The following is a 15,918-nucleotide window of genomic DNA, read 5'->3' on the forward strand; positions in this document are numbered from 1 at the left end:
AAGGTGTGTGTGTTTTGTCGGTCCATCCAACCGGATATAATTTCAAACTGGCAGCGACACACAGCTGTATAAGCAGAGGAATGATGCCAGCACAGGAGGGGGGCTATAGCTAACGGTGGCTAACGCTAACGGTACTCCCATTTTTAGTTCCGCTGCTTATCCTTTTTTGTGTCACTAAACTAAACTCTAAACTACGTTTCAGGAAGCAATCCGCCTCGATATCGGAATGGTAACAGCAGACAGCAGATTCCTCGGCAGTAGCAGCAGTTGAGGTTAGCTAGTGTTGCTAACGATATGTGCTAGCATGCTAATATTTACTACATGCCAGTGTTAGCTAGCTCCGCGGTGGTTGTTTATTTGCTAGCCGGCTAACGGCGTCCACAGGCTGAGAGACATACATGTGGTGTCTTCAGTCAGTCGGCGTTGTGAGTGCTTTTGAAATGCTGTGTAACCACACGTGAATATCTGCTTGTTAAGTTACTGCCACCGAGTTATAAACACAACTAAGCAGCTGGGTTAGCAGTTAGCTGCTCGGTGCACTGGCTACACGGTGTGTGTAATCTCTCCTCCTCCCTTTCCAGGTTGTGTCATGAGAAACTGAGCAGCTGCCAACCATCCTGAAGGCTCACCTGCCCGCTCAAACCTTCCAGACCAAAGCCAATGTGAAAACACGCCACTTTTTTTTTTTTTTTAAATGGGATGCAACACCTACTGTGGAGGACACCATCACCTCGTCTCCAGGAAAACACCTGTGAGTGTTCACAGCCCAAACTAGAGCAGCCATGAACGAGGAAGCAGCCGAGAGCCCGGCCCCTGACAGGGAGCCCGTGGAAGAGGATGCAGAGCCTGTTGAGGAAGACGTGGGACAAAGCACGGAGATGAAGAGCAGAAAGGAGGGAAAGTCCTGTGAGGATGCTGCAGCTCAGGAGCCCAAGGCGCCCTCACACAGACTGGGCACAAAGGGGAGCCCCAGTTCAGATCCAGTAGGGGAAACCCCAGGAGAGGCAATGGAGGAGGCTAAGGCCACTGGTGGTGAGCCTCCTTTAGACTGGTTTGAGCCGCTTGAGGATGATGATGATGCCACTAGCATTGGTGTGAATGATCCAGAGGAAGAAAGCCTGGCAGGAGAAAGTGAAAGGAGTGAGAGCGTGGCGGGCAGCGACAAGGCCGTGAGAAAGATTTATCAGTAGGTTGAATAATGTCTTATCCAGTCTGTGGTCATGTAATCATAGTGCAACATGTCAGCTGTCTGCAGAGCCCTTATGTCTTGTGCTGTAGGTAACGAGGAGCATTGTATTTGGATCAGATTTAGATTTGTATGGTCACGCGCAAGCACAATGTCATTGTCTTTATCAGCATGGAGCTGGCTGTGGTGATGCATGTGTGGTGTGAGGTGCTGTGCTGAGTTTCTGACTGACAGTATTATTGTTTCTAGTTAAAGGGAAATGGTTGCAAGATCAAGTGCACCAGCGAACGGGTTGCGTCTCGCTGCTTGGTAGGAAACGGGGTGTAATTGTACGTGAACATGTTTGTCATACAGGTTAAATAATGTCTTTCAGAGGACTTTTTGTTTCAGCTACAGTTGAAAGAATCGCATCTCAGCTTCACCTAAATCAGCTGAAAGAAGATGAATATATAAGACGACATAGCTGTGCATAACAACACGTGGTAAAGATGGTTTCTAACGTGCGTCATTCACATCTCGTCTTTCTCGTGCAGGCTTAACGTCACCCGCCGCAAGCGATCACACCCGGACGAAGGATGGGTCGAGTGGCCGGTTCTCGGAGAGGGTTGGAAACGCAAGGAAGTCGTTCGACGCTCAGGTTCTAGTATTGGACAGAAGGATGTGTATTACCTGAGGTAAATACTGTTATTTTGAATTCAGGGGGTGTAACATACTTAATGATGTGCTTCTCATGTGGTTCTTCTGTTCATGCTCCTCCCTCCACTGCTTGTTTTCCACCTTTGGTAAGCAGTTTGTGTGTTAGTGCAGGGTAATAAGACAAAAAAATGATCCTGTAGGTTAGAGCAGGCCACTTAAACCTCTACAGGCCATATAAGGCCTTAACATGTAGACAACATGTTAAGGCCTTATATGGCTTTCCAACAGACAGGCGCTACCGGAGTAGGAGGAAGATATGCTAGAACTCTGCTCTAGTCAAGGTTAGATGTTGTCTGTTCCTAACAATACTGAGCAGACTAGCTGTCTCCATATTGATCTGTAATCTAAATCTGGCCCCTCACCCAAAGGACAATACATAACGGTAAGAGAGGATCCTCAGAATTGATGCCTGCATGAGCTGCTGCACTTCAACAACCTCTCAGACTTCCACAACAAATTGGCGTCACGAACAGGATCTCAATAAAACAACGACGGGTGACTGACATGTCTGAGTTTGACGAGATTCTGGTGAAATTAAAGTTTAAAGATGCAGAAGGAACGCTAGCTGGCTGCTTAACGGCAGTTACAGTGTAAAGAGGGGGTTTGGGTATTTGTCCTGTGTCTGACCCCTTAAAAGGGTTGGGACTCGACAGTGTGTGAGCATTTCACCTTTTGGGAAGACTTTTAATGTGTTTGTCTGAGGAATTGCAGGACCAGCTGTCTGACCTCAGTTCGACGGGGAGTAAGTCTCAGATAACAGTCCTCTGAGCACTTGTGTGCGCTGAACAATTAATCAATAAATGGAGATTGTTTTAGAAAACCCAGACCGGTTTTTAAACCAGGCTCATTAAAAGATTGAAAGATTCCCAAATTGCGAAACCGTTGGAGGGACTGACACGAGTAAGACGTCCGTTTCTCTGGGTTTTTAAGGGTCGCAGCTCTTTGCCTTGGCTGTAATTGTGTTTTCGCTCTGCAGTCCTCGGGGGGATCGAGTGAGAAGCCGAGTAGAACTGGTTTCTGTGCTGGAGGGATTTCTCAACCTGTCGAGCTTCGACTACAAGTCGGGAACGTTCTACGATGGTGACGCACCACCCATTAGAGTTCGAAACCGAGCGAAGGTACTGGCCTCTTATCGCCTACGACTAGGATTGGGTGTCATTTGGGTTTTTAATAATTCTCGATTATGAGTCTCTAAACGTTTTTCTCTCTAAACTCAGGAAGTCGATTAAATGTTTTTGTGTTTACTCAGTAGTATCTACAAGCTACTATTATTATTAACATCAATCTGCAAAGTAAACTAGCATTTTCAGTGATTCAGAGAGGAAGTTTGAATCTAAATAAGGTGCTAAAATGCATTAAAAACCCAGTAAATTAGAGCTTTTTAATTAAAGTCACCAAAGTGTTGGATTAGATCAGGCGCAGGCAGACACACAGGTTCTGACAGATACACAGTTGTTGTTCACAGTAGGATTGTGAAATTTGTTTAGGAAGCGATGTGCGGAAACAAACTTTGAAACGGGTCCTAATTTGGTTCTCGATGCTCAACCTGACCTAAAACTTAAAACATGTCATGAAATAAAGATCCGATGAGTCGAATTTATCTTTATTGAAGCAAAGAAGCAAGATGATAAGCTGACGTGACGTCTTACACTTTCTCGTCCTCCAGAGAAAGGTCCGGGAGCGTTCCTCCTCGGAGTCCAGCTGGATGGACAGAGGGGAGGGAGCCGACACCCCGGACTCCCACCACAGACTCACCCCCAGCCAGGGGCCCAAAAACCCCCAGCCCAACCAGACGAGCTTCTCCTCGCACAGCACAGCAGGAACTCCAAACCAAGGCCTCCGCAGTGAGGATCCACCAGCCGAAGACAGAATCAAACTTCCCTTTCCCACGTCGTCCAGACCGCTCCCCTCCATCAATGGAGAAATCGGATCAGAGGAAAGCACTCTGTGAGTCCGCCATTACTTCAGTCCCTGTTTCAGTTCTTTAACCTTGTTATTGAGACTAATTAACAAGAGTTGTGGCTGTAAGCAGATGGACTGAGCGTTGTCGTGCTTCTCTGCAGGATCTGTGCCAGATGTGGCATCTCCTTCACAGGCACGTGGTATGACAAACAGAGGAAGAGGCCCTGCTGTCCCACCTGCTGGGGTATGTCACTTTAGGAGCGAGCAATGTCATGATTCTGGGGTAAAAGTGACGACCTTCTTGCAGGTTTATTAATCCTACAATGTTTGTGTCTTTTTAAATTCCAGCAGCGTCAAAGACAAAAGAGCATCCGATGATTCGCTTCAGAAAGGTAAAGCGCTCTCTGGCAGCGAGCTACACTTTAGCCCCTTTAGCTTCTTTTCCACCAACCTTTCCAGGAGCTTTTATTACCAGGAATTTATTTACCTGGGTAAAAGAATTCCTGGTAATCTGTGTGGTTTGCGTTTCCACCGCACCTCAAAGTTGAGGAACATTTATTCAAATCAGGCTGCTGAAGTATGGGGGACGTAGAGTACGGCGGTCGGACCCACTGCGACTCTTGTGGTCCTTCTTATATAATCTTGCGTAAGTTTCTTCAACTTTTCACAAATGTGTTTCGCCGCGTGCCGTACATTCAGCTCCGCCAGCTTGTCGGCTATTGAATTTCTTCCTCTGCAAATACGCTGAAAAGAGCCCGGACCTCGTCGTCCGTCCTCTTCTCGTAGCTTCTCTTCTTTTGCTCCATTTTCCAAATGATCAAAACACAAGTGAAGTGAAGCTTGTAGAAATTAAATAAACCAGTTTGCAGCCACACTGGTTTAAACACGGATGTGCAGAACACTGCAGGTGTGTTCCTCCAATCAGCGTTCTTCAGCACACAGCCCCGCCCCTCAAGAATAATCCGGGTAATCTGAAAAGTCCTACCCCCCCACTAGGTACTTTTTCAGGGAAAGTTTTTTCCCCCTGAGTGATTTTGGTGGAAACACGCCGAGGTTTTTCAAAATCCCAGGTAAATGACAAAAGTTCCTACTAAAACTTTAACATGTGGTCCAAAGGGAACTCATCGGTACAATGTTCAAACCACTGGTGCAGAATTCTCACTTTGTTTATCTGAGGAACATTTTGGCCTTTTTCATCCGGCAAGGAGAAAAAGGTGCATGACGAAAAGAAAAGAAGACAATACTATATGATAGTATTAATATTTCAAATATTAAAATGTTTAAAAGCACATAAATGAGATATTAATTGCTAAACAGACCTTTGCTGTGTGCAGTGGATCCCCTGTGGACAGTGTGTGGGATGCCACAACACAGTGAACTGTGGACAGTGTGCCAACTGCAAGCATGGACTGCAGAGCCCCGAGTCCCGGAAACGTATATGCCGGAAACGCAAATGTATATGTCCTATTCGCAAGGTAAGCTGACGGCTACACAACAAACAACAGTCTCTGTGTACTTTGGTGCTTCTTCTTGGTTATGTTACTTTTGCATTCATGCCTCTTTTTTTTTTTCCCCCTGCATGTTTCATCAGGACCCAGGAAGTGGAACCTTCCCGCCTCAGAGGCCGTATAATGACGTGCCTGAAACCTTTGATGACAGCATGAGTTTCAAGGTAATAAACGCGTGTATGATCCAAACTAATGTACAGTACGTGTTCAGTGATGTCGCCAGAATGAGTCCTGTGTTCCTGCTGCGGTAAAAATCCAAAAGGAAACCGACACATCCAGGGGATGCACCATATTTTTTCCCTGATGAGTGCTGTGAATAATAAATATATCCTGCAGTGGGTGCGGCTAACAAAGGTAACAGAGCTAAGAGCTAACAGCTAATGGAGCTAATGGACCTAATAGAGTTAATAGAGCTTATAGAGCTAACAGCTAATGGAGCTACCAGTCAAGAGATTAACTGAGGAACAAATTAAACAGTGACCTGCAGTTTAATGTGACAACACATGTTTACAGTAAGTAAACATACTGACGCACTAAAGCTAATACAGTCAGAGAGTTTGGAGTTACAGACACTTTATTTTACCAAATACCTGTCAGAGATGAGAGTTAGTCCAGTTATGTACTGAAGTACACAGCTGAGGTACTATTCATGACAAACAAAGTGTATACAACTGTTATTACTTCATATAAACTGAATATAAAACAACAAGAAATGGCTTAAACTTAAATCCTGTATCTTTTATTAGGACTTTTTTTAAATTTTACAGTTAGTTTTTTTTCAGTTTTGTTTAAAAGCTTTTCCTTTGAATGGAGCAGTAAGAATATCCCTTCCTTATTTATTTTATTGGCATTAACAGCTAACAGCCATAGACGATAATAAAGTAAAGAAACAACATTTTGATGGTCTAGCACGAGTTTAACACTAGAATTTGTCTAAACATTTTATTGGGGACCCACCGGAAAGTCATCACTGCATGTTTACCGTGCCGGTCCGAGAGTCAAAGACCTCCATGTGCCGTGTTGTAATAATTCCTCTGCAGATTTTCATGGGTTCTTACAAGTCAATTAGCTGCTGTGTTACTTTAAGCACTTTTCTCTGTGGCAAATTTAAAGCAACGTTTCCACTGCTTGGCTGTTAAGTCAGTACTGGGTTTATAGAAGCACAAATCTTTCAAATAATAATAGTAATAATGACTGTTGGTCAATAATATTGACCTAATAATAATAATACTGTCTAACATGGGCTGTACAGTCTCAGCTTTGACACTGAGCCACCGATTTGTTTTATTTTACAGAGTGAAGTTGCAGATTCACAGGTAACTTTATAATTTTTTTTGTTGCTACATCTTTAACTATCACACTAAAAAATACTTCCACACCTGTTTCTCACTCTCACTGATAACCGCTCCTTCACGCAGCACCCGAGTTTCAAAAGCAGCGACACAGAGAACTTCTCAGTCAACGTGGACGTTGACGATGAGGACGACATGTCGACCGACGATGACGATGATGTGAGTCTCTTTGACCCGTACAGACAGGAAGACATTTAGGAGGATCTGTTAGCAGAAATGGAATATAACATGTGTATCATCACCTTAAAGTGAGAATCTTTTCCCTTTAGATATACATAGAAAGCACGTTCGCCATGTTTCTACGGTGGCCCAGAACAGACAAATAAAACTTCCTGTTTTATGTTGACAAATGGAGGATCACACTTATTATTTAGCACAAGAAAAGGCAAGGGAGCCTCAATCCTTGTGGGCCACCGTAGCTTCTCCAACATGCTCAGAAGGGAGGGGATGAGCCGAGGGGTATTCAGTTGGTTGTAATCTGCAGTCGCACCACTAGAGGCCACCAAATCCTGCACAGTGGACCTGTTGGACACCAAGTTTCCATCCAAATGTAGCACAAACTTTTCCTAAATTTCCAGAAAATCTGCAAAAGAAAAGTGCAAATGGATGCATGTTTCCATCTGCAACTAAAAAAAAAAAAAGACCACAAATGATTTGTTTGGAAATATGATTTGGGGAAGGTTAAACAGTCGGACTATGCGTAGAAATACAGAAGTTGAGAAACATTTTGTTGCTGCAGGAGCTCTTGAACGTAGGAGTGGAGACAGTCAGTGCTGCTGGTCATCACACACCACCACATGCCCTCCTGTAACTGTCACCAGCAAAATACATTTGGGGCGTTTCCACCCGAGTGCTTTTACTTCCAGAGTTGCATGACATGTTCTGAACATGAAATAAATTTCCCTTTCATCATCTGTTAGTAGCCGTATGTAAGTAACTGTATAAATACGTCAAGAAAATATCTATTTCTTGTTATGTACTGAAGATTTAGAAGCTTTTGAGTTCATCTGTTCTCGTTTGTTCTCTGGACTGTCACATAACGCCTTTACATCTGTGCTGAGTTCTCTTATTGTTCTCGTTTTCAGTGGCACAAGAAGAGGAAACGGCGATCCTGCGGAGAATGTAAAGCCTGTCTCTGCAGGAAAGACTGCGGCACCTGCGATTTCTGCGTGGACAAGCCCAAGTTTGGAGGCAGCAACAAGAAGAGGCAGAAGTGTCGACTACGTCAGTGTCAGAGACAGGCGATGGTTAGACCCCACCAGGTTCCACTTAGTGAGCTGTCTCTTGCAGTAATGACGTGAAATGGGCTTGTTTTTTTTTTAAATCTCTCTCCGCTTATGTTTGGCAGAGACACTTGCTGCCTTTCCAAATGGGGCAAGGTGACTACGGCCCAGATGGTGCAGTGCTGCCAGGCAGGCCCAGACCGCACTACACGTACAGTAGGAAGTCAAGTTTAAAGAAAAGCAAAGGCCCACATGTCGGTTTGGACTTCACCGACAACGAAGACGATGACAGCAACTTACAAGCGGTGAGTTCCTGATGCTTTTGGCCACCAAATCCTTCCAGCGTTTCGTTTTTTGAGGATGGTTTTTCTTTTATGGAAGAATCACGGCTCCCTGTTACCTTTTTTTTCTTACGTTTCTCTGCAGATGACTTGGAGCTCTGAGCCTGCCAGCGGTAGCAAATACTCCTACGACATGAACGTGAGAAACCACCAATCATCTATGCAGGTTTGAACATGGATTACCATCTGCACGTTCTGGTCATGTAACACTTATCTCCCCCGACAGAGCGTTAAAAATGAATTGTGTCTTTCAGCAGTTGAATCATTCGGACTTTGGACAGCGGAACGGACTTCCTGACCCTCGAATCAGCGGCAGCAACCGCAACGACTCTGAACTAGTAAGTTTAGGAGCCGTTTAGCCTGATGCTTCATTCACATGGATTCAGACAGACGGTAGACGGAAAAACCAGATGTTATTTTAGAAAATTAGTGAGTGAATTAGCCATCACAACTTTTATGTGATGATATAGGCTTTGAGGTCTGGAGCTTTTTGATCTGGGTACCTTGAAGTGCTTGAAAAGTGCTTGAATTTCACTCTTAAAAAAGCTGAATGAAGCCTGTGTGGTAAACATTACTGTCCAACGCTAAGGAAGTCACATTTAAACAGTGTTCTCGGCCCTCGCTGCTACGTGTTGAGCGGTGAAATAAAGCGGACTCTGTGTTGGACTACATAACGTATACTCTAACCTACTCTCTCGGCTGATTCACTGTGAGTCCAGACACGGAAGAACCGATGTAATTCAGTCAGTAGCCTGATCGTGAGTCATCGTGGCCTCCTGTTTACTCCTGTTCCCTCGAATAGGCTTCTGGCAGCTTGTCCGTGTCCTTATCTGTTGCCATGCTGCTCTGTGGCCGGAGGCTCAGTGTGATGAATCCGGGCCTGGTTCCAACTCTGTTTGACCAGGTTTTTCTCCAGTCCACGGTCATGCAATCTGCACCTCGAAGTGTTCCACTCGGCTCGGTGAATCTTTTTGCTACGGCTGTGTTTTGTTTTGATTTCTCCCCCTGTCCCGTAGTCCTTCTGCCCCCCTGTCCTGTAGTCCTTCTGCCCCTGTCCCGTAGTCCTTCTGCCCCTGTCCCGTAGTCCTTCTGCCCCTGTCCCGTAGTCCTTCTGCCCCTGTCCTGTAGTCCTTCTGCCCCTGTCCCGTAGTCCTTCTGCCCCTGTCCCGTAGTCCTTCTGCCCCCTGTCCCGTAGTCCTTCTGCCCCTGTCCCGTAGTCCTTCTGCCCCCTGTCCCGTAGTCCTTCTGCCCCTGTCCCGTAGTCCTTCTGCCCCCTGTCCCGTAGTCCTTCTGCCCCCTGTCCCGTAGTCCTTCTGCCCCTGTCCTGTAGTCCTTCTGCCCCCTGTCCTGTAGTCCTTCTGCCCCTGTCCTGTAGTCCTTCTGCCCCCGTCCTGTAGTCCTTCTGCCCCCGTCCTGTAGTCCTTCTGCCCCTGTCCTGTAGTCCTTCTGCCCCCTGTCCTATAGTCCTTCTGCCCCCCTGTCCTATAGTCCTTCTGCCCCTGTCCTGTAGTCCTTCTGCCCCTGTCCTGCAGTCCTTCTGCCCCTGTCCCGTAGTCCTTCTGCCCCCTGTCCCGTAGTCCTTCTGCCCCCTGTCCCGTAGTCCTTCTGCCCCCTGTCCCGTAGTCCTTCTGCCCCTGTCCCGTAGTCCTTCTGCCCCCTGTCCCGTAGTCCTTCTGCCCCCGTCCCGTAGTCCTTCTGCCCCTGTCCCGTAGTCCTTCTGCCCCCTGTCCTGTAGTCCTTCTGCCCCCGTCCCGTAGTCCTTCTGCCCCCGTCCCGTAGTCCTTCTGCCCCCGTCCCGTAGTCCTTCTGCCCCCGTCCTGCAGTCCTTCTGCCCCTGTCCTGTAGTCCTTCTGCCCCCTGTCCCGTAGTCCTTCTGCCCCTGTCCCGTAGTCCTTCTGCCCCTGTCCCGTAGTCCTTCTGCCCCCTGTCCCGTAGTCCTTCTGCCCCTGTCCTGTAGTCCTTCTGCCCCCTGTCCCGTGGTCCTTCTGCCCCTGTCCCGTAGTCCTTCTGCCCCTGTCCTGTAGTCCTTCTGCCCCTGTCCTGTAGTCCTTCTGCCCCTGTCCTGTAGTCCTTCTGCCCCTCGGGATGCTGCTATTACAAGCTACGTGTCTTAATATCTTTGGCCGCCCTGGAAAGTGAATGTGACGTCCTTATGAAGGACACATTTCACTGCCAAGCTGTTTGCTCTCCCTTCTTGGCCGTCCTTCACTGGATCAGACAGAAGCACACGAAGCTGCGTGACCCATCATCAGCTTTGTGTCACTGTGTTTTGTCTGTGTAGGCTTCAGCATAATGTGCATGACACACATTTCCTACCGTTAAAAACCGTTAAACCGCCTGGTAAAGTGTGCAGGCAAAGGCTGCGAGTGAAGCTTCACCATCCTGGTTTTATTGCAAATACTGATGGTGCACAACTTTAGCTCTTATTATTTGTTTCACGTTTAATGTCTTGAATGCTGAAGAGGCAAAAAATTTAAAGCCTTTTTTTTTTTTTTTTTTTTTTGGCTCATCCAGACCCACTTCAGTCTGATTAGGCCCCAAAAAAGAAACCCCTGTAAGTCATCTTAAATGCAGAGATGTCAAGTTTTATAAACAGACGGATGCTGTTATCAGATGTCACAGATTGGAGCAGATGAAGCTCTGAAAGAGAGAATAGTTTGATGTGACGTAACATCCTCTTAGCTCACAGTTTATTAGATTTATTAGTAGATTTAGATTTATTAGTAGTGTCTTCAATATTTTGTCCATTAATGATATAAATTAAGGACAAATGATCAAAAACACAATTCAGTGGCATTGGTTAGATATAAGAAGTGTTTATCTATCACATGGTCCATTATCCAATACAAAAACTATAGATCAATTTGTATCACTTTAAAGCTGATTTGATACAGTTTTATGTGACTGAAATTCAGTTTCAGTTCAGCTGAGGTTGTTATAGTTGCAGGATGAGGCCAGTATTTTTATTTGTTCATTTTATTTGTTTGTTTTTTGGGCACAAAAGTTTTGGAATTGGTCAATTAGACCGCCTCAGCTGGGTGATCAGTTAGTTTGGGTTACTTTATCTTACACACTGTGAACTAACCCTTTAAAACACCAAACAATACAACAACACACAATAAAGCAAACAAAGTAACTGATCGAGGCAGCGGAAGACTCCTGTGTCCTGTGAGCTAAAATCAGTGTTTTAGTGAATGTAGTCTGGTGTGTGTGCAGAGAGCGATATAACGGCTGTTTGTGGTTAAACCAAAAGGATCTTCCAGGTCTCTCTCTGTAGGGATCCTTTCCATGATGCTGTCACACACTTAGAATAACACTCTGAGCCTGTCAGTGGATCAAACAAGCACTTTTAGTGGACCTACTGTGTTTATATTGCTCTGTTCAAAACCACCAGACTCCATTGACAAAAACAGTAATTTTACCTCTCAGAACAGAGTGGCTCCTTGTTTACTGCTGACTTGATGAGTTAGTTTGTCTGTGTTATTGTGTGAGTTTTAAAGGCTTAGTTCAGATCCAACACAATATGTGTGTAATAAATAAGACAAACAAACTAACTGATCAAGGCAGCAGAACAGCAGCAGCTCCTGTGTTCCATGAGCTAAAATCACTGTTTTTGTGAATGTAGTCTGGTGTGTGTGCTGTTTGTGGTTAAACCAAAAGGATCTTCCAGGTCTCTCTCTGTAGGGATCCTTTCCATGATGCTGTCACACACTTAGAATAACACTCTGAGCCTGTCAGTGGATCAAACAAGCTCTTTAAGTGGACCTGCTGTAACGAGCACCAAATGCCAAAGCATTACATCGCAGCCATTATAGCTCATTTTGCAGCCGTCAGCTGAGGCGATCTGCTGGACCGATACCAAAACTGTATGTATTGATTAGTCTTTTCCAACCCAAGTCATCTGTTGACAGTTGAGCTCATGAGTTCACCCGTATCAATCCAGGAGCAGCTAAGCAGATGGGATGCAGAGAAATCATACGCTGGCAGAGACGGCCAGAAACACCTTGAGGAAGAAGAAGAAGAAGAAGAGGAGGAAGAGGAAGAAGAAGAAGAAGAAGAAGAAGAGGAGTTGCCCATGGTTAGAGTCCCGCTCAGACTTCTCATACCAGTTGTGTGAATATCCACAGGTGACATGTTTGCTTGTATTCTGTTGCTGTCTGCAGATCACACAGATCTTCAGCCTGGCTGATCACTCGGCTGGGAGCGGCGCGGACATCGAAAACCAGCTGATGAAGCTGCTCCACGGTTTGCGCTCGTCCGTGCTGCCGATCCTCTGGTACGCCATAATGGTGGAGGGGCCGCAGCTGCAGCTCATCCAGTGCTCCAAGCAGTCCAACATGACCGACACCATGGTGCTGATCGACCCCGGCTTCTGCTATCAGGTCACCGTCCAGAAGCAGCCGCTGCTCCCCACCCACCCGCTCTACGACAGCCACCCGGTGCGCCTGGCCTCCGTGACCGACGTGGTCAACCTGCTGCTGGGCCTGGAGAAGTACGCCGTGTGCCAGGGACTGCACCCCGAGGAGGCGTTACCCAGCAAAGAGCCTCTCATACTGGAGCGGGCGTCCACGTGCGACTTCTTGGTCAGGAAGAACGTGAGCATCTGTGCTAACTGCAGAGTGCTGCGAGGACTTTAACATCAGCAGGGACAGAAGACGCTCTGTGACCACTGGTGCGACTTTGTGCCATTTTCTCCTCTTTTTTTTTTTTTTTTTTTTTTATGTTTCTGTTCTTCTTTAGGTGATAACGCATAGGACATTTTACAGATTTACCTCTGGACTGTATGATTTTAACATTTGAAGAATCACCAAAGGCATTCCAGGTGCTGTGACATTATTATTACCGAGGTGTGTTTCTTCTCACGTGTCTTCTGTTACGCTGCTGTAGGGCTTTTCTTCACGACTGTTGCGTCAGATTTGGGGCAGTGATGAGCAGAGCCACTGCGTGTGGCCGTCGTGTCGTTGGTTCATCCACACTCTTACTTGAGGGACCTATAAACCACGTTTTTTTTTCTCTCTCAGCCCAAAAATGAAACTGAAATTCTGAGCAAATCTTCCTCTTCTCACCAGCAGCAGTGTGGTAATGCCGCCCGTATGATGTGTTCCATATTTAAAGGTCCCACCTTCTACAAAATGCACTTTTTAATGTCTTTTCCACGTAGATCTGTGTCCTCTGTGGCCCTCACACTCTCTTTTTCCTCCTCCGTCTTTTATTTAACGCGTGAAAAACGCTCCGTTAAGATTTGACTCCCCTTATGACGTCATCGTCATGATCATGTGACCTCGCCCACCTCGCTGTCCGCCATCGTTCTTTCCTCGCCAACGCCAGCTCGCGCTAACACTAATACGTCGAGGGTGAGAACGAAGCCACGGGTTGTTTCTGTTCCTCTAAAACGAAGCGTTCACACAGAAGCTGCACGTCCGCTCTTGTTTTTTGAACACTAATCATCTTAAAACGTCCAAATACAGAATATGGGACCTTTTTTAATGGGAGTTAACCAGCAGACATAAACAAGTTTTTTACTTTGCACCCTCCATTTTATCGTAAATTATATGATCACGACATCTGGTACAGTTGCTTCGTTAGAGTTCACTTGACTTGGTCCTGCTACTCGTAGTATCTCCAGCACCAATGTTTAACCCTGTAAATGATCCTTTAACAGTATTTAAATTAGATTAAAAAAAAACCCAGAAAAAGGTGGAAATGAACCTCTACAAGTTGACAAGAAGTCAACAGTGCCAAAGTATTGTCATCAGGACACAATTAGTTTTAAAAGTGCCACAGACTAGAGTCCAGCGTTCACAAGGACAAGTTGCAGCTTTATTTCAGAGAGACGGGGAAAGAAACAGCTCAGGACGCCTGAGTCAGTGAGACCCAGTTTAAAAGGAGGTTAAGCGAAGACGTCGATCCTCTCTGATGAAAGTGTTGAAGATTAATAATTACCTCGACTTAACTTAACCTCGTCATTTAGTTTGTGTTTTATCTGTGTAATAATTCAGATCAGTGTTCAGAGTTTCACCGTCAGAAGCCTCGTTTACATCCCCGCTGTCGTAAAAACCCTTTTTTTAAATCCGCTAACTACAACACAGTGACGCTATTGCCTCTCCAAAGGTGCCCAGCAGAAGCTCCTGCGTCAGAATAAAGACAGGAGATGGTTTTTAATCTGCAGATTTGGTCGTGGGATGACTGACAGATGATTAAACTCTGTGGTTCCCTTAAATCTTTTGCTTTTGATTATTAGAATAACTGAAGTTTGAAAGGATCCCGCCGTCACGTGGAGGATCTCGCTGACTCTCTGAACACGGATCAGATTTATTGCTTGTTATTTTTTCTGTTTGTGTTGTTTCCTCAAGTAACTGTGCAGATTTTGAAATGTTTGGGATCAGCTCATTGTTAAAGAAAAACTACTGTCATTTAGTCTTTGAATTAAAAGACGTTCAGAGAACTGAAGTGTTCCACATTTCCAACATTGTGTTAATCAGACTGGTCTGAGACTCGTCCTGGGAAGTGAACTGACTCAGGATCAGTGAAAGCTGGAGGTTTTTGTTTTTTTTATTATTTTACGCTCAGCGACGTTTTCACAGCTGCTTCTCTGTGTTTTCCAGCAAACTGAGCCGGCTCGTGTTTCACTGACGTTCACAGCGCTTTACTTTACTTGCCGGCTGAGTTGTTGGTTTTATGATGAAGCAGTGGGACAAATGTTTTCTAATTAAGAGTTCAGAGGGAACCAGAGCGAATGGCTTTAAGTGAATCCAAGCCTGGATTTATTCTATATTCTCTCAGCCAATGAAATAATAGTGACATTTAAATATTCCCCCATTCTTCGAGGGACCCTCTTCGTGGCCCCTTTGGGTCCCCAGACCTCAGGTTGAAACCCACTGCTCCATTTCAGCATAAAAAAACCCTTTAAATTTGGTCATAGACTTAACTAAAGGGTGTTTTTATTTATTTTGTCATTTCTTCCTTTGGAAAAAGTTGTAAATAAAATGGTAGAAATTTTAAATATGAGTAATTTTAACTTAAACATTAATAAATTATTAATATTTCATCATCCCATCAGCCAGCCGGATTATTTTCACACTTTTGGACTTGATATCTTGTATTTTTCTTCATTTTTAAAATAAATATCTGATGGTTTTAGCTTTTTTTTATTTATTTTTTAGCTCAAATTAAACAGGTGATCATTGCTAAAGCAGCTCACTCATCAATTCTACCTGATCTGTTTGTCTCTACGTGGATCTGGCGGCGGCGTGCGCGCGCCCCCGCAGCCGGATAACAATATTGGTGTCACGCGGTGGAAGTGGCGCACATTGGAGGCTTGTTCACATCTGGGAGGGGCGTCTGTGCCGTGACAGACAGCTGTGTGGAGGAGAAAGAAAAGAGGGTTTTCATCCGGTGCAGAAGGGAAATCTCGCTCCTCCGTGGCCGCAGGTCCGCTGAGATGCGCACGGCTCCGACGCGGCGCGCAAAGCTGCTGGTGAATTACAATCGGGACGCGGAAGAAGCCACCATGACCGAGGGGCTCTGTCTGATCCGGTTCTCCTTATCTGTCTTTTACGTGTGTTGAGATTTAAGTGCGTCTGTATCTGGAGGGAGCGGTTTCTGCGCCGTGGGCTCCGGCAGGGATGGTGTTTGTGGGCTCGGCGCCGCCACAGAGGACCGCGGAGACCCCCGAAGGCTTCGGTCATGCTCTCTGGTAAGAGGGGGGAT

At 45.7% G+C, this 15,918-nt stretch overlaps 1 protein-coding gene across 1 annotated transcript; it reads left to right on the forward strand.

The window, feature by feature from the left end:
- Positions 1 to 782: 782 nt before the first annotated feature.
- LOC139220224 (methyl-CpG-binding domain protein 1-like) lies at positions 783 to 14,658 on the forward strand. The gene is made up of 16 exons (XM_070852299.1): positions 783 to 1,186; positions 1,720 to 1,860; positions 2,859 to 3,000; positions 3,549 to 3,829; positions 3,946 to 4,028; positions 4,133 to 4,176; positions 5,119 to 5,259; positions 5,376 to 5,456; positions 6,588 to 6,608; positions 6,711 to 6,803; positions 7,730 to 7,891; positions 7,993 to 8,172; positions 8,294 to 8,374; positions 8,463 to 8,546; positions 12,152 to 12,286; positions 12,372 to 14,658. Exons 1-16 carry the CDS (start codon positions 783 to 785, stop codon positions 12,843 to 12,845), a joined length of 2,547 nt encoding a protein of 848 aa, XP_070708400.1. The 3' UTR covers positions 12,846 to 14,658.
- The last annotated feature ends 1,260 nt before the right edge of the window (positions 14,659 to 15,918 follow it).

Source organism: Pempheris klunzingeri, chromosome 2 (genome assembly GCF_042242105.1).
Source record: "Pempheris klunzingeri isolate RE-2024b chromosome 2, fPemKlu1.hap1, whole genome shotgun sequence".
Taxonomy (NCBI): Eukaryota; Metazoa; Chordata; class Actinopteri; order Acropomatiformes; family Pempheridae; genus Pempheris; species Pempheris klunzingeri.

Bases quoted from the DNA above. Each gene is read 5' to 3' on its own strand.
- LOC139220224 (XM_070852299.1), top strand. From the start codon at position 783: ATGAACGAGGAAGCAGCCGAGAGCCCGGCCCCTGACAGGGAGCCCGTG. The intron at 1,187-1,719 runs GTAGGTTGAATA...TTTCTCGTGCAG, and splicing joins GCCGTGAGAAAGATTTATCA to GCTTAACGTCACCCGCCGCA. The intron at 8,173-8,293 runs GTGAGTTCCTGA...GTTTCTCTGCAG, and splicing joins ATGACAGCAACTTACAAGCG to ATGACTTGGAGCTCTGAGCC.